Here is a 27,299-nt window from a genome sequence, read left to right as displayed (position 1 = left end):
CCAGATGCAAATTCTTTGTCAGATATTTCGTTTGGAAAAACACTTCCTCCAAAGCTATAGATTGTCTTTTCACCTCTTGCTGGTTTCCATGGAAGCACGAAAGCAGACTGAGGTTCTGGTCATGCTCTGGGTGTCATATCCAAGGGTCTGTCCTCCGTAGGACCACAGTGATCTGTGTCCGTCTCTTCTTCCGCGAGCTGTGTTGGTAGCCGCTGCGTTTAGATCACAGCTCACTGACTTCACTTGGGTAGATCTTGTGTGTGTCAGTAATGGCAGTTTCAACCTTGCTGTTCAATATGTGACTGGCTGTCCAGTTGCCTCTGCACCATTGGTTGCAAAGGTAGTTTTGAAATCATCATCTCTCTTTGCACTCCTGACAAAGAACAATGAACGTAGTGGTGTGTTTCAGATCTCTGGATTCCGGTGAACTGCTGTATCTGATTTTATGCTACACCACGCTGTCCTAGTTCCTGTAATGTTGTGCTGTGTTTGGAAATCAGGAACTAAGAGTGAGTTCTCTAACTTTGTTCTTTTCTAGAGGTTTTATTTTTTTGTGTTTTTTTTTTTTTTTTTTACAATTCTTGGTCATTACATTTTCATGAGTTTTAGAATCAGCTTGTCAGTTTATGTAAAGAAATAGCTAAGATTTTGATAGGCAGTAGATTGAAAATTAGATGTTTGAGGAATATTTTCAGCTTAACAGCATAGTTTTTCGATTCTCGCCTATTTATCAGGTATTTTTAAATTTCTTTAACCAATGTGTGCTGTTTTCAGAGGACAAAGTTTGCACTTACGAATTTCTTCATAGATATTCTGGTGGTAATGGAGTTGGTAAAGTTAATTTTAAAACTTTACTAACTCCTCTGTGTTTGTATGTATGCATGTGTGGAGGTCAGAGCTGCTGCCTGTGTGATGTCTTCTTTTGACACAGGGCCTCCTGTTGCTGCAAACGAGCCTGGCCTGACTCATGAGTGGCTTTACATGGGTGCTGGAGAATTAAACCCATGGTATATGTACTCAGTCATCAGGCTTTGCAAGCAAGCGCCTTTAACCACTGAGCCATCTTCTCAGTCCCTGGGAATAGAACTTTTTAAAACCTCATTTTCTGAGTATTCATTGGTAGTTTAAAAAAAAAAAAACCCACATAGTTTTCATAGGTCACTTGTGAAACCTTGTTAAACATGTTTATAAGTTTATAACTTTTTAATATAATCTTTAGAACTTTTTATGTATAAGTTCATGCCATGTGCAATTAGAGGTAGGTTTACTTCTTTTCAAATGTTTGAAGGATGCAGCTCTATTTCTTTTTTTTTTCAGAGAGTGGGGAGGGAGAGAGAGAATTAAGCCAGGGCCTCAGCCACTGAAATCAAACTCCAGATGCTTCCACCACCTAGTGGGACGTGAGCGACCTTGAGCTTGCCTCGCTTTTGTGTGTATGGCTTACGTGGGATCTGGAGAGTCGAACATGGGTCCTTAGGTTTCACAGGCAAGCTAAGCAATTTCTCCAACCCCAGTTTTTAAAATTTTCCGAGTCTGGCCCAGGCTGACCTGGAACTCATTACGTAGTCTTGGGCTGGCCTCGAACACACAGTGATCCTCCTGCCTGTGTCTCCTGAGTGCCGGGACTGAAGGTGTGCAACCCTGCATGTAGCTGGACATCTTGTACCTATTCCTGCACTCATTGTCCCTGCTGGAGCTTCCGTGGTAACGCTGAAGTGACTGGAGCAGGCATCCTGTCTTGATCTTGATCTTGCGGGGGGAAACTTTAATCTTTCAACATTGTTCAGTGTGATATGAGCTGAGATGTTTTGTGGGGGCTCGTGTAAGCCTTTTATCACTGGGGGAAAATCACCTGAGATAAACAGCATCAAGGAGACAGGGTTTATTGTGGCTCTTGGCTTCAGTCCATCGCCAGCTGGCTCCATCGCTCTTAGGCTTATGGTGAGGCAGGAAGGGCATGGATGAAAGAAAGCTGCTCACTTCGTGGTGGTCAGGAAGCAGAGAGAGACAGAGGAAAGATTGCAGGGGCAAGGTATACCCTTCAAAGCCATGGCCGGCTTCCTCCAGCCAGGCGCCACCTCCACATAGTCCCTTCAGCTGTGAACTTAACAGTGGGTTGTCTCTTGGTACAATCCAGTTACATCTCAGTGTGATCACAGACTGGAGACCATGTCTTCAGTACGTGAGCCTTGGGTGAGAGGAGGTGACACTTTGTGCCTGAACCATTTCGGTGCTATTTTGCATGTTCACAGACTTCCCTCTTGGTCCTTACTGTTGAGTACTGTAATAACAAAAGAGAATCAGATGTTTGAGAGGACAGTATGTTCCATTGACGTGTCTTATTAAATTAATCGATCTTTGGATGTCAAGCCAGCTTCACATTCTTGGATGAATTCCACTTAGCCATGATGTTACCCCTTTTATGTGTTACTTCGTGAGGTCTGCTAGTAGTTTCTCTGAGAATCTTTGTGTGTATACGCAGAAGAGATACTCATCTGTAGCTTGGTTTCCTGGTGATGTCTTGTCTGGTTGGAGTTAGTTTTAAGCAACTAAAAGTAGAGATAGATGAATGAATGTACGGGCTTGTTACAGGGCAGAGAAACACGTAGACATCGTTGGTATCATACTAAGGGCTTTAAATCATAAGCCCCAGCAGAACATAACCATGGGACAAAACACAAAGACTACACGCTCCTCGTTGAAAAGCTACTCTTTGTGTCTTCTAGCACTTGCTGAAATGTATGACTTTAAGCAAATTACCTAAAATTTCCTCACTTTCAAACTCAGGACAGCCATCCTCACTCCTCCTTTGCTGTTAAGATTAAATGAGGTGCCGGGCATGGTGGCGCGCGCCTTTAATCCCAGCACTTGGGAGACAGAGGTAGGAGGATCGCCGTGAGTTCAAGGCCACCCTGAGACTACAGAGTTAATTCCAGGTCAGCCTGGACCAGAGTGAGACCCTATCTCGAAAAACCAAAAAAAAGAAAAAAAAAAAAAAAGATTAAATGAGGTAATGATTGTTGATGGCCAAGAGCTATTAAAATTATAGATTATTATACCAGAGAGAGAAAAGGATTCAAGAAAGAACACTGGCCTAACAGACATTGCCACCTCCACAAAGGCCTGACTAAACTTTTTGAAGCAGAACAAAACTCAATGTGGAGACAGGATCATTGTTTTGAGGTAGAGAATGATTTAACAAAATGAATATGATCTCTTCAAAGCACCCACAAGATGTGCGTTTCATGGTCTTAGTTACCTGTACTTGAGGTGGGACAAAGCCAGCGTAGATTTTGCTAAGAAGAATTTCAATTCCCTCATGTACATATGACAGCAAGATATTTTATTTCACTGCGCTTTATTCCTTCTGTGACACAGTGAAACTGAGTTAGTAAATGTCCTCCAAATTAGAACTTTTGGGCCTGGAGAGGTGACTCAATGGTTAAGGCGTTTGCCTGCAAAGCCTAATGACCCCTGGTACCCACGTAAATCTAGCTACACAAAGAGAAACAGGCATCTGGAGTTCGTTTGCAGCAGCTGGAAGCCCTGGCATGCCCATTCATTCGTTCATTCATCCTCTCTCTCTCTCTCTGCTTGCAAATTAGTAAATGAATATAATTTTAAAAATTAAAAGTTTCTGCCAACAGAATTTTCTGTGGGCTGTTCAAAGGCTCCCAGCAATACCACGCAAAGATGATTTCATGTATCGCCTCTTCTGTTTTAACCCTTCACAGAAACCAAGCCAGCCTGCGTCTTCAACAACGTGGAGTACTCTGACGGAGACATGTTCCGCATGGACAACTGTCGGTTTTGCCGCTGCCAGGGGGGCGTGTCCATCTGCTTCACGGCCCAGTGCGGGGAGCTCCACTGTGACAGATATTATGTCCCCGAAGGGGAGTGCTGCCCCGTGTGTGAAGGTAGGGACCCTCAGAGCTCTCCTTTCCAGGTGGGCCTAATTCAGCCTCAAACACCAGGAGAGCGAGTGGAAGACCTTGCCATGGAAAGAGCATCATTGCTTTGTTTTTTACCATGTTGGTAATGCCAAGTGGAGTGCGTGGGCATACTTCCCTGAGGGAAGGCCCACCTTGGGTCCCTGCACAAGCTGACATGCGATTTCCTGTCTGCAGTTGTGGCTGTCCCTTAGCAAGTCTTAGGGTGACAGTTCTTCACCCTCATGTTGGACCTGACCGTCTGTTCTGTTCTCACATTGCTCAGCGAGGCAGGGTGGCCATCGGTCACAACCGGTCAGCTCAGGGGAACCGGCCTGCTCTTTCTCCTTGGACACTGGCATGGGGTTGTGTATGGTGGTGTGGCCGTGGCACAACCTCCGGACTGGGCACATGACAAGCGTGGCGCTCGGTGGCCTGTTTCATGTAGATTCCCCTCTCCTCCCCCTGTTCCTCCAGCAGCTCTCCTCTCATCTCCAGGGCTCCTAAGTTACACATGTTTCAGAGCAGTACTCGGAGCCTTACGCACTGCACCCATCCATCTCTCACCGGTCAGGAAACCGAAGGTAGAGGAATGGTCACTCAATCCGAGTTTGCAAGGAAAGCAAGAACGATGTTCCGAGGCCTGGCGGGGCCTGTGGTTGCCCGTGACCACACAGCACTTGTTCTCCAGAGGGCAGGGAAGTGTAAACCTTGTTGTCCTGACAACGCCATGGGGCTCTAATCCAAAGTGACAAATGTCCATCTTCCGCCTGACCTCTTCACACAAAGCCCAGTGTCCTATTTGCTTCTATATTTTTCCCAAAAGTCATTCCCTTGAAATGTTTGCGCTATATTTACCACACAGTATGGAAGACCCGAGGGACCTCCAGTAGCAAAGCTCCCATTTCCAACACTGAGTGGTTGTTTCATAGGAACGAGAACTTTCCCTCCTGAGAAATTATTTTAGAAAGCAGGACCAAGGTGTTCCCCCATTATGTGACATTTGAGATTTTTAAAAAGTACATATATCACCTCAAATTTTTAACCTTCCCCACTGATTGTTCTCTCCTGACCCTAGTTTGTCATACATAGCGGCTGAAACTGCAGTGCTTGGTGGTGTCCAAACAAAGATAGGAAGCTCCCTGGGATGGAGAGATGGCTTAACGGTTAAGTGCTTGCCTGTGAAGCCTAAGGACCCCAGTTTGAGGCTCAATTCCCCAGGACCCATGTTAGCCAGATGCACAAGGGGGCACACGCATCTGGAGTTCATTTACAGAGGCTGGAAGCCCTGGCACGCCCATTCTCTCTCTCTCTCTCTCACTGCCTCTTTCTCTCTCTGTCACTCTCAAATAAATAAAAAATTTTTTAAAAAAAGATAGGAAGTTCCATGCAGAGGCCTCGTGGATTGTTTGGGCACCAATTGCATCACATGTCACTTCCTAGAATTCAGATCCCTGCTCAAAGGAGAAATGAAATGGCGCTATAGTAATATTTTTTTCCTGTAACGGAATTTAGAAAGTCTTAAGTAGTTGAGATTTTGTAGCCACTTCCATCCAACAGACTGCTTTTCTAAAACTTTGACTACATTATTTAAAATTCTGACCTCTGACTTTCTTTTTTTTAATTCATTTTTTTAAAGATCTATTTTTATTTATTTGTTAGATAGTGAGAGAGAGAGAGAGAATGGGCATGCCAGGGACTTTAAGCCACTGCAAGTGAACTCCAGACACGTGCTCTGCCATGTGCATCTGGCTTACGTGGGACATAGAGAATTGAACCTGGCTCCTTAGGCTTCACAGGCATGTGCCTTAATCGCTAAGCCATCTCCCCAGCCCCCTCCTAACTTTCCTATATACTCCCTGCCTCCGTGGAATAAAGCTCAGCCTATAAACTATCCAGGGTCTCCTCTCTGCGAGAGTCTTCCTTGCGGAAGCCCATTGCGATGCATTTCTGTGAAAGGAAGTAAGAGCCACTCTCCTCCTTGCTCTCGTGACAGGGGCACATGGCCAGTTTGCCTCATTCTTTATGTGCTTGCCAATCGTTTTAGAAAATTCCTCGGTACATAAGCTGGGCGTGGTGGCGCACGCCTTTAATCCCAGCACTCGGGAGGCAGAGGTAGGAGGATCACCGTGAGTTCAAGGCCACCCTGAGACTACAGAGTTAATTCCAGGTCAGCCTGGACCAGAGTGAGACCCTACCTCGAAAAAGCAAAAAAAAAAAAAAAATTCCTCGTTACAGTCATCTTGGCTCATTCCGTGCCCCAGTCTTGGCTGCTGCTTAGCTGCCTAATTTATGGTGGGGAAAATGGCACAAGATTGCCGTCTTCCTACAAGACCACAGTGACTCGGGGGCGGTCTGAGCCTGCCTAGCACGCACAAGGCCGCAGCCAGTGCAGCTCTGCCCCTCCCTCCTGCCCATGTGAACCTGTGGGCGCCGGTGGGGCCAGTTCAGGTCTTCCCAAGGAGTCACCCTTGAGTTTGATGGGGCACACGGGTAGCGAAATGGAGGCGCAGGGAACAGTTCGTTGAGCAGCTCAGAAGGCATTGCTGGAGCCTCGAGTGGTCCTGGGTTTTCTTTCACCAGCCCACAGCTCCATCCCCAGACCTTTCCAGTGCCAGGGAGCCTTTGAGGCCACACGTGCACTGGGGTTCAGTCGCAGCTCCTCGTCCCTGTCCAGGATTGGTCGAGTGTGGCAGCTGCCCGTGTACGTAGTCCCCGGGGGCAGTTGGAATGGACAGACGCATCGATGACTAGAACCCGGGGGGCAGGGGCAGTGTGTGCAGGTGAGGCAGAGGCAAGCTTTGGAAGGTGCGCACCCCGAGTCTGACCTGATGTTTTGCTTTAGATCCAATATACCCTTTCAACAATCCCGCCGGCTGCTACGCCAACGGCCAGATCCGTGCCCATGGGGACCGGTGGCGGGAAGATGACTGCACGTTCTGTCAGTGCATCAATGGAGAGCCCCACTGCGTGGCCACGGCCTGCGGGCAGAGCTGCATGCGCCCCGTGAAGGTCCCCGGGGAGTGCTGCCCGGTGTGCGAAGGTAAGCCTTGCCGTTCGGAGGGGCCGCTGGCAGACGGTCTCCTGCTGGAGGAGCCAGCGTGGTCTTGTTTCTTTATCCCCTCGGGCATAATGTCTGCTTCATGCTGTTACGAGTTGCAGACAAATTTATTACACCACCCAAAAAGTCATCATTAGGGGGAAATGCTGCAAATTTAAATAGAGTGGTGTGGTCTTCATCGCCCGTGTGCTTGTCTGAATGCATTGCGGCATAAAGAGGCGGACACGTTAGTTCTGCTCATTGCAAGCCTAGTTCGCGCCCAAGGGTCAGTACAAGGAAATAAAAGTGGGAAGTAAGATCAACGTTTCAAGCACAGCCTGTTCGACTTGAGATGCTTCCAGAAGTCCCAAGATATGCTGACCACCAGAAGAAAAACCCCCGAGTCACCCCGGGCAGCTTATTCTGGCGGGCGCCTCACTCTGGACGTCGTTTCTGCTTCTGATAACACGACGGTCACAGCTTTGCAGCTCCCCTAATACCTCCTGGATCCCTACGTTTGCTGGGTCTTTTTCTGCTAAGTGGAGAGAGGAATGAAGCATCCTGGGCTGCTGCTATCTCAGCTGCTGTTCCACTTTGCATATTTAGTCATGTCAGCATCAATCTTCTGCCCATATCTGTCAGTGTAAACAAGAGAATGAATATTCAGACTCAGACCCACTAGGATATTTATGATTAAGACACGGTTTTGCATAGTAAAAATGATCTAATGTGGGTTAGAAATAATTAAGAAGGGCTGGAGAGATGGCTTAGCAGGTAAGCACTTGCCTATGAAGCCCAAGGAAGGACCCTAGTTGAAGGCTCAACTTCCCAGGACCCACGTTAGCCAGATGCGGAACGGGGCGCACACGTCTGGAGTTCGTCTGCAGCGGCTGGAGGCCCTGCCGCGCCCATTCTCTCTCTATCTCTATCTGCCTCTTTCTCTCTGTCAGTCAGTCTCAAAAATAAATAAATTAAAAAAAATTAAGAAATGGACAGTTGTTTCCAGAAAGTTAGCTAAGTAGACTAAAACTTCTAGTTATCAAGAAGCCTTGCTAGCACCTAAATTGTAGTGAATTAAGACTTCAGTTTGCTGAGTAGTTTCATTAACCCCTGAAGGGTTAGGCTTATGTAAGGCCTTAAAAGAAATCATAAGAAAATTTTAAGCTCGAGGACTCTCATGCTATTGACATCACCAATTCCCGCTCCATCACCCTGTTCAAGGTGCAGCTCCACCCTCCAAGACTTGATAGCTTCCAGACGACCGATTTTTGTGGACATCACCACCTCAGGCACACATGCTCTTCCCACTCGGTAAAAGCAGCATTTCACTGCTGTGAAAAAGGGCCCGTAGAAATAAGTGTAATGTCTGCGCAGAAAACATTGTAGGAAAGAGTGCCTTACCAATGCAGAGAAAGGTGGCAATGGCTATTCCTGACAAATGGGTCTGTTGTCAACTAGAATATTTAAGGACCAACATGTCTGTGAAATCGTAAGCAAAACCAGAAACAAATACGTAATCCAGCAAACACCAGCCCTTTAGCCTCAAGTGTCTTGCTTCATAATTTCAAAACAGAACTTCAAAATCTTATTACAGGAAAAGAAAGGAAAAAAAAAAAAAGAAGAAGAAGAAGTAAGGCCCTACCTACAAAAATGAGGAGAAATACCGAAATCTATATGAAGGTGACTTAGCCTTCCGGCATAGAGGTGTCTGGTTAGGGAGTGTTAATTTGGACTGTGCAACATCACATAAGGGTGTGAACTTTACTTTTTCCACTTGAGACAGAATTGCAATTCGGGTTAGCCATTAATTCCAAAAAAATATTAATGGAGGTCCTAAAGCCAAGGTAAATAAGAGATCACTTAACTTCAAAAAAATGTATCTGGTCTGAGTTTTAAGTTAAAACAGGGAAAAAAAAGAGGGGGATTGGCCACTGTTGCAGACAGGTTCACATTGCTGGTAGAAACCACCCAAGAGAGCTTGTGGGAAAAAAGGTTTATTTTGGCTTACAGACTCAAGGGGAAGCTCCATCATGGCAGGGGAAAATGATGACATGAGCAGAGGGTGGACATCACCCCCTGGCCAACATCAGGTGGACAATAGCAACAGTCGAGTGTGCCCAACACTGGCAAGGAGACACTGGCTATAACACCCATAAGCCCACCCCCAACAATGCACTGCCTCCAGGAGGCGTTAATCCCACACCTCCATCAGCTGGGAACCTAGCATTCACAACACCTGAGTTTATGGGGGACCCCTGAATCAAATCCCCACAGCCACATTTAGTTACTGTGGCATAAGTGCCTCACATGCCTGTTTTGTATATAACCTTTATAACATACCAATGAAAGCCTTATGGCCCCATTTTTCAGGTGAGGAAATTAAGGCTTTGCGAAACTTAATTTAGGTCATTTCCCCTAAGTTGCCATTGTGAAGCATCACTGGGATAAGCTGAAGTCTGTCGGGCTCGGTGGCATTTTTACTTGCGTCCCCCCCTGCTTGCTCACACTCTGTGTGTCTCCTTGCCTTCTTAATCTCTGCTCACTGCTGGCTCTTGGCCATGTGTCCAAGGACCGCAGTGGAGTGGCAGGGTAGAAAATCATTTCCAGCTTGGAAACTGCTTACGGGCGTTTGGGATGTGGTCACCTACTGACCCGCTTGTACACGTTGCAGTTCCCGGGGGCAGAGCTCTCGAGACACCCCCGTTTCCCTTCTCCAGCTCCTTTCCTGGCAAGCCTGTCCATCTGTAGGAAACCTTGCCTTGTCACCGCCACCTATGAACGCCTGCGGGTCCTCTCGACACTGGACCTTTCAGAAGTTTGTTTTCTGCTCTGAGAACTTGTTTAGCTTGTGGCCTTTTGTTTTTGTTTTTACCCTGGTTGAATAATGAGTTTGGACTAAGATGGCTCTCCAGGGACTCTAACTTAGACATAATAAAGACTGAAAGATTCTTCGCTGTGGGATAAAAAAGCAGTTTATAACTTAAGATAATGTTAGTACGAGGCCACTTAATAAATATTACCACAGATCACCAAATAATAGTACAAAATAATACCGGGTTCGGTGGGGGGGGGGGGTCTCGATTTATAGAGTCCCAGAAAGTCTGCGTTACCACTTGAAAGCTTGTTTCTCAAGTGCTATCCAATGGCATACTTGCGTATAATTTCATGTGATTTAAGAAGGGCAAGCAGATTTATGAAATAAGACAAAGAAAGAACCAAGGTGTTAATGTGTAATAAACGAGCCATCAGCCAAAATCATTTACAGACAAACCGAAATGCTGGTGTTTATGCAACTCAGTCAGTTCCTCTGCACACACTTGCGTAACGGGTGTGGCCCGGACCCTGCTCACTTGGTCTCAAGCTACAGTAGTCAGAGTGGGAAGGTCAGACCCCCCACACGGGGCTTGTGACTTCAGATGCTTCCTGAACAACTCACAGATCACCAAACATGGCATGTTAGGACCTGCAAGGGAAAAAGAGCCTTGTTATGGCTGTCATGGTTACCAAAGATACATATGTACATACCTTCCGAGTTGACAACGTAATGTGATTGGTGACTCCCAGAAGACCAGGGACATGACCTGGAGGCTCTTGAAGACAAGGCCGTCACTTGACAACTAACTTGACTCACAAGGACCTAAGTGCTTTTTTAAGTTGGCACTTAAGGACTCTCATGGGGAAGTCTTAGCAAGTTATCGTCAACACCAATTCAGGTACACAGATAAGCCCTGGCCGCTGCATGGTTTGTGTTCTTGTACTTTCCTTCGCTGGCTCTTCCTACATGGGCTCCTGTTCATCGGTTTTATTATTTTACTTTATTTTTTATTTATTTATTATAGGGAGAGAGAGAGAGAGAGGCTGGGCGTGCCAGGGCCTCTTGCCACTGCAGATGAACTCCAGATGCATGTGTCACATTTCTTGTACACTTACTGTGCGCCGTGCCTGAGTACATTAAGAGTAACCTCTGACCCCTGACCCCAAGACATACCTCTTAGCATGGGTCAGAACTGGGATCCCAGTTCATCCCTGCAGAGCCCACACCTCAGAGGTCATGTGACTTGCTCTTGGTCAAGCAGTGTACAAATGGCAGTGCATTGAGTCCCCAGAGCCCAGGGTCTCTCCTCATGCATGCTGCGTCTGAGACAGGCGGTGCACGGCATCTCTCAGAAAGAGGCCACATCCCTTGGGAGCAAGGCATTTTCCATGTTCCTTTGAATTCCTGCCTGGTGACTACGTGTCATAGATACTCAGAAACCTTTCCATGAATAAATATGATTTGGGGTAGGAGAGAAGAGAAACGATGAGCCCTAACCCTTCCCGAAGGCCCAGCCTTTGTGAGAAAAGCCCTGATGATAGTTACCTTAACCAGAGTTCACAAAGAAAGCTGATAGCCACCTACCTGCTAGCTCCCTGCACATTTGGAGAAAGAGTGGCATTAGGATTCTTGTATCTGAAAGCGTATTTTGAGATCAGAAAGCCGAGTATCGTGTGTGTGACGTGCAGTGGGCCCGTGTCTCCAGGTGACTTGGACTGATCAGTTTCACTTTGCAGCTCACACTTCTGATGAACATTGTCCCTTTAGGCTCCATCTCGGTGACAACCTTGCGTGCTGTCCGAGACGGCTGGTGTGTGCGTGACCTGCACTCGGTTCTTTCCCAGCTCAGCCCGTCAAGTCTGTGTGTAATCTCAAAGTTTATTGTAGTGTCCCCAGGGTCTGCTGTCACTTGTAATGCTTATTACCGCTTTCTGGCACAACCTGTGCATCTGTAGATGTAACTGCATTCTTGTTTATCAAAGTTAGGTACTTGGAATAATTCGTTGTAGCTGCAAAAGTGGCTCAGCAAATAAGAACACTTGATTTACACACATGTAGACTTGAGTTCGATCCCCAGTACCCGCATAAAAAGCCAGATCACATGTCTCTAACCCCACCACTGAAGGGGGCGGAGGCAGAAGGATCGCTTGAGCTCCCTGGCCAGCCAGTCTGAGCAAAACCAGAGAGCCCCCACTGAGAGATTGTGTCTCAGGGAAATCAGCGTGCAGAGCGGCAGACGGTACCTGACATCTTCCACAGGCCTCCACGTGAGCACACAGAGGGCGTGTGCACATGCCCACGCGCATCACATACACAAAAGAAAAACGTGAGAGACAAATAAAAGGAGAACAATTTTTAATTTCCCTCCTAATGCTTTCAAGTATGTAAACTGCCCAAGTGGATTGCTTATGTCGTATAGACCCTAGGGGCAGACTGTCATTCCCACTAAAATTCCGATTGTTTGACACTGGAAGGTGAGATAAGATGTTGGGAAAGGAAGTTTGACTGCAAGATTCATGTGTTGTACTCATGATTACTAAATGAAAACAAAACAAGAAAAAGGTGAAAGACATGGACAGGTGTGAGGGTCAATATAGTTGTGGCACCAGATGTAAAAGATACACAGCACACTGCAAACTAGAAGGCATAATGTCAGACCGGATCTCCTGTTCGGGCTGTGGCTGGACCCACCCAGAAGGAAGCGTTCAAAATTGTTCTCCATGTACCAGTAACTTATTTCTACACTTGTACTTGGGCAAATAGGTTTCTCTGAAATCAAAGCCAAAAAAAAAAAAAAAAAAATCTGTCTCAGGCCAAGAGTTTAAAGTTATTTATAGACTCTCAGGGTTGACTGCTGGTATATGAGGGGCCATCGTATCATTTTAATTCAGTAATTTCAAACTTCTCCCACAGTAAGTTAAAACACTGTTTGCAGAGCTGTTATCAGCTACTGAGCTGAATTTCAGGCTGCCCTCATAATTCTTTTCACCTGGACTTAATCAAGTCTTAAAGTGGAGGGCTGTACATGGTACTCTTTCTAATTCTCTAGGTTTAAGATGGAATGTGACTCAGCCAGAAAGTCAACTATCTTTCCCCTCACCACCTGGCGTTCGTGGATCTCTTTCTTATGGGGGAATCCTGCTTCTATCTTCATGGGATGGTATTGAAGCTCAGACGTTAGGCATGGCATGCCCTGACTTGTGTGGATTTAGAAAACACGTCAGTTCAACATTAGAAATAGTAGGCTACACTCCTCCAATGGGCTGGACTTCTGGGAACTGTCAAATGTCCTGACTTCCTTCTCATTAATCATAATTTTCTTTAGGTGCTATATATATATATATATATAAATATATATACACACACACACAAAATAGCTCATGAATGTTGATGGTATAGTGTGCACCAAACTGCCTTTCAAATGAGCTTTCTACTAAGCCGCCAGAAAATTCTGTACCAGGTACATATCTGGGTGGGAATTCCTTGAAGCAAGAAAAAAAAAATATTTCCAGCCCTGCCCTTGTCCATAACGCTGCCTCACTGAGCAGTTTCTCAGATGATTAAACTGCCGCTTCAGCGGCGAGGAGTCAAGCATAGTTTGGCTGACCCCAGAGGGGCAGTGAAGTCAAAGATGCCATGGGGTCACTTGTTACTGACATTCTGCTACATTACAGGGATCAAAACTCAGTTTATGGGTGGTAATGCTCCAGGGCTGTACAACACTATGCTATTATTAGTAAGCCAAGAATAATAAAATATTCGTAATATCCTCAAGACTGCTAGGCATGCCGTTTCATCTTTTAACTCTAGATGTTCTGGAAGCTGGTTCCATAAATGGAAATTAAAATATAACACAGGCTGTTTTCTGCTTGTCCAAATAAGGTCATATGTTGGGTACCAGATTGAGTGGCCAAATGACCGTATGTTACCCCATGTCTTTAACCTAAGCATCAGAAAATTTTTCAGTCATGGTTTGTTTGTTTTTTTTGTGGGGGGGGATACTTTTGTTTCTTTCTCTGATCATTTAAAATATCTTTAGGTATCTAAAATATCATTGAAGTGTGGGTGACATGGGTGCAAAAGAATGTCCCTCATGCTCTGACCTGCATAGTTTCACGTACAAGGTGTTAAGGCATTCGTAGCTGTGCCTTTCTGTGGGTTTTGGCCCACCACGTACAGTAGCAGCTATAAGCAGGTGTGAAAATAAGCCCGGGAAAGGAGTTTGTTCTTGGTTACAGCCAGAAGCCACACTTGCGCTCCTTCCCCTCGCCTGCATGTCCTTGCCTGTGACAAGAATGCCTTCTGCTTGGGACCGGATTTCCAGTGAAACTGCTAAGCTAACCGAAATTTCACGAATAAGAAATGATAGCTAACCTTAATCACATCAATTTACCACATGGTCAAACGGCTCAATGCCTTTATGTGTCGGATCTGTTCCGTGCTGACATCGGAGGGCGTGTAAGTCCTCTGGCCCTGGGCGTCCAGCTTGAGCAATCCTGGGTCTAGAATATATCTATCCCCTGCCGAGGCTGTGCGCAGGAAACAGGCTCCTCTTCGTTTCCCTGCTGCCCTCCTCCCGGGCTTTCAAGGGCAGCTTTCCTGAGAGCCTCGTGATTCTCTTACGAAGATAATAATTACATCTAATACATCAGACTTGGAGCCTGCTAATTTTCATCTAATCAACAGAGGAGGAAAACATAGGCTGGAATGCTGACTGTGTGAATGAAAATATTTAGTCATTCTTGAAATGATAGGAATGTTTTTCCAGCAAGCTTAAATAAACACAATCTCTTTTGAGACTGTGTTAAACTTCTTTTGGATAAGAGACAACTCTTAGGCAACCAAACAGAAGTTAATGAAGGTTATTAAGAGGCATGCCCTTCAGAAAAGGCTGGTAGACATTGGAAGAAAGATTCCATCTTCCTTATGGTACAGCTATTAAGTAGTACAATTGGTTTTCTTTTAACTTTTGTCACCAAAATAGGGTTGAACATTTTAACTAGTAATCATGTCTTCCAACTTTGAAGACATCCTACCTTTTTAATGATGGCAAGATCACACTTTGAAATCCTCACCTGTGTCTTACACCACTATTTGCCTCGTTTCTAAGGCAAGGATTGGTCTTGGCTGTGTTAAAAGTGCCTGATGGCCCTAGTGTGTGGTAGCATGTGTATTTATTCCCAGCAATAGTGCAAGGTCTGACTCTACATTGAAATTACTTTTTTTGTAAATTATTTATTTTTTATTATCTATTTATTTGAGAAAGAGAGAGAGAATGGGTGCCAGGGCTTCCAGCCACTGCAAGCCCACTCCAGATGCATGCACCCCCTTGTGCATCTGGCTTTCGTGGGTCATGGAGAATCGAACCGAGTTCCTTTGGCTTTGCAGGCAAACGTTTGCCTTAATCATTAAGCCATCTCTCCAACCCTGAAATTACTTTTAAACATACCAGCACTTCCAGAGTCAAGTAAAGTGTTTCTCCTTCCAAAATAGTTACATGGGGAAATTGTACGCCTATTCCAGGAAGAGCCATCTAGAATATTTTGGGAACTTCTCTTTTGAAACTCACTTTGGAGCATTGAGCATCCTGTGAAATACCCTCAGCTCTATAGACCCTTGACTTTGAAGGCTTATTAGACACTTGGAAATAACTAGAGTCATTTATGTCAGAGTCTGGTGAAAAGGAAAGGTGGTCAAGTTTGGTAAAACTGTTCAGACAAAGCAAACGCTGACGGTAAAATAAAGGCACTTTGTTTTCTGTGACATAGTAATTTGCTCTAAAACTAATTCTGAAGACAAGTTTTAAATAGAATTTTATCACGGCCAGTATGTTGGCATATATCCTCTGAAAATGAGTACTTTTTTTTACCAATAATACTTACTTGTAAGTATAACTCCTGCTGTGTTTATTTTTTTTTTAAAGTACAATTCATCTAGCATGTAGTGCTTTTGTAACTCTGAAGATGTAGAACCCTATACTGAGATGGCTGCATTGTAACATTTTGGTGAAGCTAGGGATGTTGTTTCCCACCCACTGCTTTTATAAGTGAACTAGACTTTAAAATAATTTGCCTATAGAAATTACTTTTGAAGCAGACAGTAGTTCAGTGTAGTTCATTGTAGTTCCCTTATTCCACTCAGGATCATGCCATCTTAAGCCATTTCTAGCCGTAGTCTCCGGTGTCCCCCTAAGCGTGAACTTACGCCACCCTGTATAGTGCATGAACGGGCTGCTGTGGGGGCCAGTGAGCAGCAGTTGGGAGTCATCGTTGGAGAGGTTTATCACGTCTGTGTTCTGTGCGGCGTCCGATTGCTAAGAATGAGATAGGCGAGATTCAGACTTGTAAGGCAGACCGCGGCGGGCAAGGTGTCTCGCCTCTCTGGATTTCCCTGGGCACTGCTGGCCGCCCGGCTGGTGGGCACAGCATTGGGCCCCTGTGTTGGCCTCTCGGCCTCACGCTTTTCATGAGCCTCTTGCATTAGTCTGGGATACACAAGGGACACGTGCTCCAGGGGACTCTTTGACACCAGACCTTGGTCCAGGAGTTGGCACAGCAGCAGTCCTGATGAGGATGAGCCACACCGAGATCAGCACGGTGTTTTTTTTTTTAAATATTTTATTTTTTTATTTGAGAGCGACAGAGACAGAGAGAAAGACAGATAGAGGGAGAGAGAGAGAATGGGCGCGCCAGGGCTTCCAGCCTCTGCAAACGAACTCCAGACGCGTGCGCCCCCTTGTGCATCTGGCTAACGTGGGACCTGGGGAATCGAGGCTCGAACCGGGGTCCTTAGGCTTCACAGGCGAGCGCTTAACCGCTAAGCCATCTCTCCAGCCCTCAGCACGCTTTTGAAACTCATTCGCAACATGAGGTGACAGAAGTGCCCGTGCTAGCAGATTGGCCAAATTGGGGTGCACCGTTCCTATTTGTAGCGTACCTGTGAATGGTACTTCTGCTTCTCAGAGACTGGTTGAGTTGATCACGTTTGTTTGAAACAGCCCAGCTTAGGTCTCCGGGACTGTTTAAACCCCAGAATGGCAGGCCGACAGCTGGGCGGAAGTTCGAGCCAGGAAAGGGCTCGGGCTCCAGCTCCTGTTTTGCACCACATTAACTTAAGTCTGCGCAGAAGTAAATGAATAAATCCCCAGGCCAGCAACTCTGTGGTCCTGGCAGGCCCTGGGAGTCGTGGAGCATTCTGGAGTGGCTATTGCACCTCGCCTGCCGGAGCATACCTGGGGCTGAGTTTCTATGCCACCCCCAGGCCAGTGCAGAACTTCACAGAGGTGCCCTGGGTACTGGCCTCATCCCTGCCTGCGGCTTATTCCTCTCTACTTAAAATGTCTCTTGGTACTTTAAAAAAAAAAAAAAAGTTCATTCGTGATGTAACTGGAGTCTGCCTTGGTTCCATCCTGGAGTCACGTGGGCTCTGCTGGTGTTTCTCTGTGTCAGCGACCCGCCGCCACCGTGTGGGCTTCTGGGCACAGAGATGGGACTGACCTCCTTGTGGTCCTCAGTGGGCAGGCTGGAGATCTATGTTCTTTTTTACCCTCTTTGGGCAGCTATTGTTTGGCTTATCAGCTCAGTTTGAAAACAATTAAGGAAGACAGTTGTTAGTGAAGCTAAAATATGTTCAGAGATAATAAACTGTCAGCTTGAGGTGGCCTCAGGCCTTGGATATCCAGTGGGATCAGTGAGCTCAGATCTTTTCAGAACCATGAAGCTGCCATATTTCCTGGGAACCAAGTTCTTAAAAAGATTACATGGAAATCTAATTGTGGCGAGCACTCCCTAGTCATAGATGATGGGAACACGATTCTCTGAGTGAGATGCCCCCCCCCAAAAAAAACCATCGTTCTGAAAGTACCAGTTGAACTTTCTCCTGTCGTTAACACTAGTTGGGCTTATTGAAACTAAGATTTGCTGGTGGAAGATAGTTGGAGATGTGGATCTTTGTACTATCTGTCTTTTAACTTGACAGTTGCAGAACCGTTGGCAAAGATCCCAAAATAGAGTATACAAATGCCCCTGCGATGAGTTCGCCCTTGCCCCTAAATACCTAGTAAGGGCCCATCGTGAGAAGGAAAACAAGGTCAGCCAGGCAGGCAGAGGCATTGTTTTAGCTCACAACTGGATAAGCTGATGACGAAGAGATTTCTCTTCTCTTGGAGACACCATAGACCCAGTCACAGTGTCAGACAATGGTCTCAGGCTGTCACTCAGCAAAGGTGAAAGGCGCCAGTGGCCGGTCACTAACGTGGTCCAAAGCTTACCAGACCATATGAGAAAACAGCACCGGCCCAGCCACATCCCAGATGATTTTCCTGTTATCAGTAGAGATGGAAAGTGATGCTTAGGCTACAATGGGCAGGATTCAGAATGCGGAACCTCTGGTCATACCGCTTATCAGCTGAACATTTCAGGCCTGAAAGGGCTCATACTTCATTAGTGAGCCATTATCTGTGACCAGTTCTAGCTCTGAGCAAACAGGATGATCATTATTATAATCACAGCATCGCACCAACATGCTTATCTCTTCTTTACAATCTTAACAGGAGTATCGCAAGGTAGAGATAACGACATCCCGTTTTAAAGAAGCCCAAAAGTGTTCCTCATAATGAGAGATTATGAAAATACAAAAGCTAAGTTTTCTGACTACGCGACTTCGGTGTTGGCTTTTCTGTAGCCTCACATCGTGGGAAGAGAGATGAGGAAATGAAATGGTGAACGTGAAAAGGCTTGTTCAGCGTGGCTAAGAAGCAGACACCATTCATGTTCCTGGCTCCGTTCTCATGGTTGAGCCTCAGCTACTGTTGCTGCAACCTCTGGGGCTTACCTTTTGATCCCCCATTCTTTGCCTGCCTCTGCCTTAGAACCCCAGCCTTGTTGAGCTTGCCGGCGGGCTCTTTCCTCTCCCGCCTCGGGACATCTCTGCCTGGGAGCTCTGTCCTGCTCCCCCACCCCCCACTCTCTGTCTTGCCATCTGCCTGGCTTTTTCCTCATCCAGAAAATCTGCAGGCTCTGGGACATCATCACCAATACTTCACATTCTGGTCTGGACTCTTCTCTTTTCTCTCTCTCATCTCTGCCAGTTATTTCCTTCATCATATCATACATTTGCTGAGCCGTTTCCTGTACCTTGAGTCCCTCAGTTCCCCAGTTGGTGAGTGTCCAGCTACGTCAGGATGATTCTACTAGCATGTTTTCCATTGGAGGCCCTCTAGAAATTGAGTACTCCCAAGTGGGAACTCTTCAACAAATGAAGTTTGCAGCGTCCAGCTTTGTGTTAAGAATATGCATGGGGCTGGAGAGATGGCTTAGCGGTTAAACGCTTGCCTGTGAAGCCTAAGGACCCCGGTTCGAGGCTCGATTCCCCAGGACCCACGTTAGCCAGATGCACAAGGGGGCGCATGTGTCTGGAGTTCGTTTGCAGTGGCTGTAGCCCTGGCGCACCCATTCTCTCTCTCTCCCTCTATCTGTCTTTCTCTCTGTGTCTGTCGCTCTCAAATAAATAAATAAAAGTGAACAACAACAACAAAAGAATATGCATGGGCCAGGTGGGCATGGTGGCGCACACCTTTAATCCCAGCACTCAGGAGGCAGAGGTAGGAGGATCATCATGAGTTCAAGGCCACCCTGAGACTACATAGCGAATTCCAGGTCATCCTGAGCTAGAGTGAGACCCTACCTCAAAAACAAAGGAAAAAAAAAAAAGAATATGCATGGGCCAGGCGTGATGGCACACACCTGTCATCCCAGCACTTGGGAGGCAGAGGTAGGAGGATTGCTATGAGTTCAAAGCCAGCCTGAGACTACATAGCGAAGTCCAGGTCAGCCTGGGCCAGAATGAGACCCTACCTTGGAAAACCAAATATAAATAAATAAATATATATATATATATGCATACGTACACACACATACATACATACATACACACACACATGGTTTTGAGGATGCACACACATGGGGTATGCTTATTGAAAGCTCAGTCACTTACGCACCAGTTAATTTGAACATCAGGGATCACTTGCCAACATTATGTTAGATACAAAGAAAGTTAACATTCACTTGTTCAAAAGTAAGAGAATAATAACAACTATGCGTCAAAACAATCAACAAGACAGGAAAAAATGAACCTCAAAACAAGTGGAAAACCTGAAGATTTAGTGTTTCCCCTTGTGGTCCACATACATTTTCCCCCTCCCGATTAAGCGTAGGAATTGAACTGTAAAGTCTAGATGGAGAGCCATGGTCCTATGGCTGCCTGTGGAGATGCTCTGCCCGCTGGAGGTTGGAGTAATGCCTGTGGGTAACATCTTTTGTCGATGTAACAATTATCATTTTAGGTGAGGAACTTGCCCTGTGGTCCGAATCTGTGAACTCTTTTGGTAGGATGGGGCAAGGAGTTTCCTCAGATTTCAAATTTGTAATGTAGGAATTAAAAAAAAAAAAAAAAGTCTTACAATTCTTAGAAGGAAAAAAAGAAAAAGAATATGCATGTGGGACTGGGGAAATTCGCTAAGTTGCTGAAGTGCTGAGCTTTATTCCCAGAATGCAAATGTCATAGTTGAGCATGATGGTACACTTGTAATCCGTCATGATGGTACACTTGGAAGCCTTGGCAGAGACAGGTGAATCCCTGGGGCTGACTAGCTAGTTAACCCAGCCTAACTGGCAGGTTCCAGTTCCTGTAACAGACCATGTCTCCAAAAATAAAGTGGGTGGCATCTGATGGGGCGCTGAGGGTTGTTCTCTGCCCACCTCCCTGCACCCCACACCCCCCATACACACGGAGAATACGGAACATGGGTTGAGGACTTCGGCAGCGTTCTGGCGACTTCCATGCAATCTGCAGCCACTTGGAGCTCCTTGCTGTCGGGTGCTGATAGGAACGCAAGCCCTATCACTGAGTACCTCATCTTTAGCCGCTTGGATTGGGGGAGTTCTCTGCAGCTTGAACAGGTGGCTTTCAGCTCCACCTCAGTTGGTCAGTGCAGTTGACGTCTTGAGGGCCCCACCATGTGCGTAAGATTGCCCCAGGGGCGCAAATCCTAGACGTCTTTCTGCCCCATGCTGCGGTTCTGACCTGTCAGGACAACATGGAGCGAGGGCCCTACGTTGTCAACTAGTGTATCTCACTCATCTTCAGGGGTTTGGACGCCTTTTTCCCTGTCAGCTGAATACTGAACAAGATGCTGAAGTTGGGGACAATGAGTGAGGCATTACTCCTGACGTGGCCCGTCCTCCCTGGGTCTCATTTCCCAGAGCACTGACTGATCATTTCTCCTGGGTATCTGCGTGAAACAGAGCCAACATGTCGTGCCAACGTATACCATGTGCAGATGTGGCATATTTTCAACTAAAGTTTGCCCAGATAGATTCCCTTTGAAGATGAGCAACAGAAAGACTATAAGGCAAACCTAAGAGGTCTGGGTTATTCTTGGAATCCAGCAGTAGGTTTCTGAGTTGTTTCAAGCTACATTCATGGAAAAAGATAATACACTCTCTGTAACAATTTCCTCTTAATTTCTCTTTTGTGGTCATTTAATAGTCTCATAATCACACTACTGTCTTTTCCTATTAAATATGAGATTGGAAAAGGAAGAAAAATATGTCCAATGGCCAAGATTCCTTGGAAAAAGCACACAAAGTTAATATAGGTCTAAAATAAATATGCGGTTGTTTCTCTATCTGACCACAAAATAATACAAATCTTGGGAACATTTTCACACCCTACATTTTAAAATAAAACAAAGACAGTGCTTTGAGATAAGTACCACAGAAATTGTAAGGGTGTGGGTGTTGTTATGAGAAACATATACAAAGGGAAAATGGATAACCAAATGTGTAGTGGTTGAAAGAATTTGAAAACTCCCAACTGTCGATTTTTTTTTTTCCATGACTTAATGAGACTTTTCTTAAGTACACATTCATCTCCCATGGAAATTCCCACTTCCAGATTAGGGAATTTTTGAGGTCTTGGTGTTTTTTCTACTTGTTGCCTACATTAATAGCGTTTCCCTCTCGCTTCATTTAGGAAAGTTCGCTCTCTGCTTCTCTTCTCAGCCTACAGTTATGCTGACAGCTTCCTGGTCTGTGCGCGTGGGGTTCTCACTAGTTAGGGGTCACTTTGCTAAACAACTGTGGTAACAGAATGACGTATGAAGATACAGTAAGAAAGATAAGCTATCTCTTTGGTTCTGTCTTGGCTAACCTTATCTTTAGTTTTATGGCCCTGGACAGGCTACCATTAACTAGTGGGGCTGTAGGATGCCTGATATATTTAGCCATGGAACTGCTATATAAAGTGAGTGAATTTTTGGAATTTTCCCACTCATTGGGTCTACACGTGACTTAACCAATTCCAGCCAAACACACACACACACACAATTTAAGATGTCAAAATTAAGTCTGAAAAGAGAACATAATTGTTCATTTTTGTATCTGGCAATCAAATAAGCAGGCTTGGGAATGTACAGAAAGAGCTATGTAAAATATGCAAAGCATGATTTAAAAGGAAAGGAGAAATAATAGGAAAAAAGAGAAGATAGGGTTTAGTTTCATTTATCTTACTGCTCCCGTGTGAATTGTTTTCACTAATAAAAGACATGTAAAACAGTATTTACCCTTAAAAAGTACTTTTTCTAGCAAATTTCTTACTGTGAGGTTTTCCAAAAGGCTTTTTCTGTGTGTGTGTGTGTGTGTGTGTGTGTGTGTGTGTGTGTGTGAGAATAGGGAAGTAGAGGACCTGTGAGACAGCCGCTGCCACAGCCAGGTCTCTGCCCCAGCTGCCCCCCAGAGCCCAGCGCCCAGCCCCAGGAGGTGGTGCTTTGGAAACCCCCGAAATCTGGAACCAGTTGACCACCCTGCAGAGGCGATGCTGCAGCTGACCCCAGGAGGGCTGGTCCTGCCACCCACGGCTGTATCTTTGCGGAATCACCTACCCACACTTCAGCTGCTGCTTGATGCCGGCCTTTCCGTGGTTGCCCATCAGCCAGAGTGCTTCTCTCGGTGAGGATAATTAGCGTCATTCATGAGCAATAACCTAGTAGTCACAGAAATGAGATGCCCCTTGTGCAGATCCACACTCAAAAACAGAAGTTCAGTAGCATAATTCAGATGAGGCTGTGGCTGAAAACCGTCTGCTGACATTTTTGCTGAAGGTAATATTGCTGAAAAGTAAACTCCAATAGTCACAGCAGTTGTTGCAAGAATGAATAATTAGCACGCATCTTAATATAAACCAAATCAAAACGGGAGCTTTTTGGTTCCATTGTTGCCAAAGTCATGGAGCTGCATACTGTGACGTGGCTGTTAGTTAACTTTCAGTGAGCATCTTCCAAGGTTGAATTGGAGTTTCAACCCCGTTGTGCCCTTGTTACTCCTTGGAGAATTCTCCATAAAATCAAATAATAAGCAAGAAAGTAGAGAGATTGGCTGTGTTTAATGCAAGATATAATACCTAAATGGTCAACTGTTCTATTCTGCTGCTATGGGCTTGGGGTTAGAACCATTTCATTTTTGCTTCATATTCTTGATTGCAGCATCTTAATTTCTCAATTGACTAGAGAAAATCCCTCCTAGGAAATACTAAAACATCATATAAAGTCTCGGTGGTGTTTTTCAGAAATAAGGTGTCTGAGACTAATCCTTAAAAAAAATATGAATATGGGGCTGGAGATAAGGCTTAGTGGTTAAGCACTTGCCTGTGAAGCCTAAGAACCCCAGTACGAGGCTCGATTCCCCAGGACCCACGTTAGCCAGATGCACAAGGGGGCGCACGTGTCTGGAGTTCCGTTTGCCCTGGCTGAAGGTCTTGGCATGCTCGTTCTCTCTCTTCTCTCTGTCTCTCTTTTTCCCTCCCTCCCTCTTTCTCTGTCAGTTGCTCTCAAATAAATAAATAAAAATAAACAAAAAATTTAAAAAATATGAATTTAAGCTGTGGTGCACCTATTCATATACTCTCTTTCTCTTTGTGCAAATAAATAAATATTAGAAAAAGAAAATTGGCAATATGTTCCTGAAAATAGTTTACTAATAGTTTGTCAGGATTTATAGGCTATTAAAGAAATACTCCTAAAGTTTAAGAAAACATAAAAAGGACCATATTATAATAAGTTTCTTTCCATACTTTAGTCCTCTTGAGACTTGGGACAAATACTAGTTGTTGAGGATCTACGCTCCTAGCGCCATCCCAAAGGCTCTTGTAGAAACAGCTCTTGTGGAGCGTGTGTGGTGCCTGAAGGGTCTTGAAAAAGTCACTTTGGGGAGCAGCCGGACTAGGGGAGCAGTGGCCCCCACTCAGATGCAGAGTAGGAAAGAGAAGCTGGACCTAGCTGACAAACACCCATTTTTGTTCCTTATGGCTTCTAGGCTCAGAAACTATTTCTAGAATATTCTTCTCCACAAGGAAGCTATTCCAGGGTTCCTTTTAGAAATAGTTGTAGCCAAAGATAATGAAATCCTGAAGTCCTCAGCCAATTCAGTACGAGATGAAGTGGAATTTCAGGAGGATCCTGTGAGCACTGCCTCACTGAATTCCCCCACCTTGGGCAGGCATTCCTCACTCGCCCAGATGAGGATATCCTTAATCATTTCTCTCTTTCCAAAGAGGTCTAGTAACAAGCACATCTTTACCCAACCAATTTAAAGGCGACCATTTTCTTTCCTCCAAGCAACAGTTAGTTATCACAGTAAGACCTCCAGACATCTTGACTGGGCCTCTGCTCATCAAATTCGCCAAGGGCAGAGAATCATCGTTATCCTTCTAGAAAAGCGTATATCCTCTGTTGCAATATTTCAGTGTCATAGCCCTAGCCCATGTCACATGGGAAAACTGAGTCTAGGATGTAAACAAGAATTTTCTGGAGTTCAGTCTATGTATGACCCAGGAGATATTTTCTACATGGGAAACACTGTTGTATAGATTAGAGAAACAAGTATGAAAAATCCATTCCTGGTTAAAAAAAAAATTTCCCAAGATGACACTCTGACACTGGGAAAGCATCCGTCTCACGTAGTTCACTAACACTTCTTCCCCGCACACGTGTGGTGCGATGCTGTGCTTCTAGGTTCTGCAAAGCTTCATCTTTGCCGCTGCTGTGAACTTCCTGGGATTAAAAGACTGTGTGGAAAACCTCACCAACTTTGGTCATTATTCTTCAAGAATTGTAAATGCAATGTTGATTTAAAATACTGTAATTCGAGAAGGAGTCCGATATGTCTCACTTGGAAGTTCATTACTCAGAAAAGGAACTGAATTTTATTTCTGTCATAACACTTCTTTTTTGGGAGGGAGGGAGGTCAGATTCTTAGACGCGCTTGATGAAAGCAGATCTTTCACAGCCCAGGTATATGTACTTGGGTGGTTTTGTTGTAATGCAGTTATCACAAAAATCGAATTCCTGTAGGCACAGCCTCACACACAGGAAACTGAGCACTATTATGTTGAGAAAGTGACAAAAGACAATAGAGTGTAATATGTAACTTCAAGTAAAATCTCAGGAACAATGGATGTCTACAGCTGTATTATAAATCAATCCTCCAGCAGTGGCTCCAGGCATAGAGAATTGCAGCATTAAGTCCCAAGACTTGTGTTACCACCCCAAAAGGCCTTTTAACTTTGCTTCACTCTGCATCTGATTAGGAGAAGGATACTTATTTGTTAATTGTGATAAAGTGAAGTGACAGATATTAAGATGGCTTATACAAATTAGACTACTGACTTTAGTTACTATATCACAATGAAATTTTTTGGGTTCCATCCACCCTCTTGAGGGGAAATTGAGCAGCCAGAGTAAGTTGACACTTTTCAGAAATAAACGATGTGTTAAGCTTCTATATGTTACAATATTAAATATTGAGGGCTCGAAACTTTTCTGTGTATATACTTGCCAATCTCTGCAGGTCACAAGTGAGTGTGAGGCATTAATTTTGGAGGCATGAAATAATGTTTTGCCTCTTGCACCATCGGAGGATTGAAAGGACTAAAAATTCAGAAGGCCTCATTTGATCTAACATGTACATTTTGGAGCCAGTGCACACTCAACAGCCTTTCTAAACGTTTGATTTTCATTTGCTCCACTGAACTGGTTTGTTGTGCTGAAAGTTACAGAGGCGCCCAATCAACATGCTAGCTGTCGTGGAGAAATAAATGTTAGATGTACATCTCCACTACACACCTAGCTGGTTGGGCCGTTAGGAGAAGACATCCAGCTCCTAAAGCCAGTACCATGTTCTAATCCTTAAGACACTACACTACACACACACACACACATTTTTGATGTAGCTGAGGTAGGGTCTCACTCTGGCCCAGGTTGACCTGGAATTCACTCTGTAGTCTCAGAGTGGCCTCGAACTCACGGTGATCTACCTCTGCCTCCCGAGTGCTGGGATTAAAGGCGTGCGCCACCACGCCCGGCTTCCACACGTCACTGCCGAGGGAAGGTAGGGTTGAGAGGCGGAAGAGCATCTTTGCGAAAGTGGCCGGCACAGCACCTTCGCCAAACCCATCCCTCCCGGCAACTCGGTGAAAGCAAATGTCATACCTCCCTCTGATTACCACTCCTTTCTCGGTGTCCGTTTCCTCGACCCAAATATATTTTTCCATAAGTTCTGAAAGAAAAAGCTTTCTTAATATAAAGTTCACATTTTAAAAGTCAGTGAAGAGTACAAGCTTGCGGTCAGTGTAAGTGTGCACAAGGCGTTTCTTTCCACGTAAGCTGTCCACTACACCAGCGCGCGTAGAGCTCAGAATCCACCTGTAACCCTTGGTGTGAACGTCCTCTAGGACCGAGCGCTCCTGCTTGACAGGAATAACGTGGGGTGCTGGACAAGTTTGCTCCTGTGTCTTACCCTCGTGGTTAGAATAATTGTGACATAATATTGGCAGGCTGGGACAGTACCATTATCTTGGGTGGCTAGCGAGTGGCGATAAAAGAAAATCAGTTTGGGAAATAAACATACTGCTTTAACAGAGTGCAGGAAAGGCGAAACACACTTCAATCTAATCCGTTCTGTCTTAAAATTGGCTTTAACTACCTTCTGATGGGATAGTTAGCGACAGAAAAATGTCTGTCGTCAAAGGGAAAAGGGGACTGTGCTAGCAGTGGGAAATGGGTATCAGGGTCTCATGAAGATGTTCTTTTTTTTAAAAAATTATTTATTTATTTATTTGAGAGCGACAGACACAGAGAGAAAGATAGATAGAGGGAGAGAGAGGGAATGGGCGCGCCAGGGCTTCCAGCCTCTGCAAACAAACTCCAGACGCGGGCGCCCCCTTGTGCATCTGGCTAACGTGGGACCTGGGGAACCGAGCCTCGAACCGGGGTCCTTAGGCTTCGAAGGCAAGCGCTTAACCGCTAAGCCATCTCTCCAGCCCTCATGAAGATGTTGTTTAAGCCACATGCCGTGCTTGCCTGGTCAGACGTCGACTTGCGGGGTGAGTGCTGCTCAAAACATCTTTCTGAGAAGTCACTGTCCTGCCTCCTACCTGCCAGGAGTTAAAGTCATCCCTGTGT

At 45.4% G+C, this 27,299-nt stretch overlaps 1 protein-coding gene across 1 annotated transcript in view; it reads left to right on the top strand.

The window, feature by feature from the left end:
- Crim1 (cysteine rich transmembrane BMP regulator 1) overlaps positions 1-27,299 on the top strand; it is a 208,539-nt gene that overhangs the window by 129,388 nt on the left and 51,852 nt on the right. Inside the window, exons 6-7 of the mRNA XM_004660099.3 lie at positions 3,735-3,917; positions 6,775-6,972. Of these exons, the coding sequence (XP_004660156.2) occupies positions 3,735-3,917; positions 6,775-6,972 (381 nt within the window). The remainder of the gene's footprint in view (positions 1-3,734; positions 3,918-6,774; positions 6,973-27,299) is intronic.

Source organism: Jaculus jaculus, chromosome 18 (genome assembly GCF_020740685.1).
Source record: "Jaculus jaculus isolate mJacJac1 chromosome 18, mJacJac1.mat.Y.cur, whole genome shotgun sequence".
Taxonomy (NCBI): Eukaryota; Metazoa; Chordata; class Mammalia; order Rodentia; family Dipodidae; genus Jaculus; species Jaculus jaculus.
This window is presented reverse-complemented; position numbering and strand designations above follow the sequence as displayed.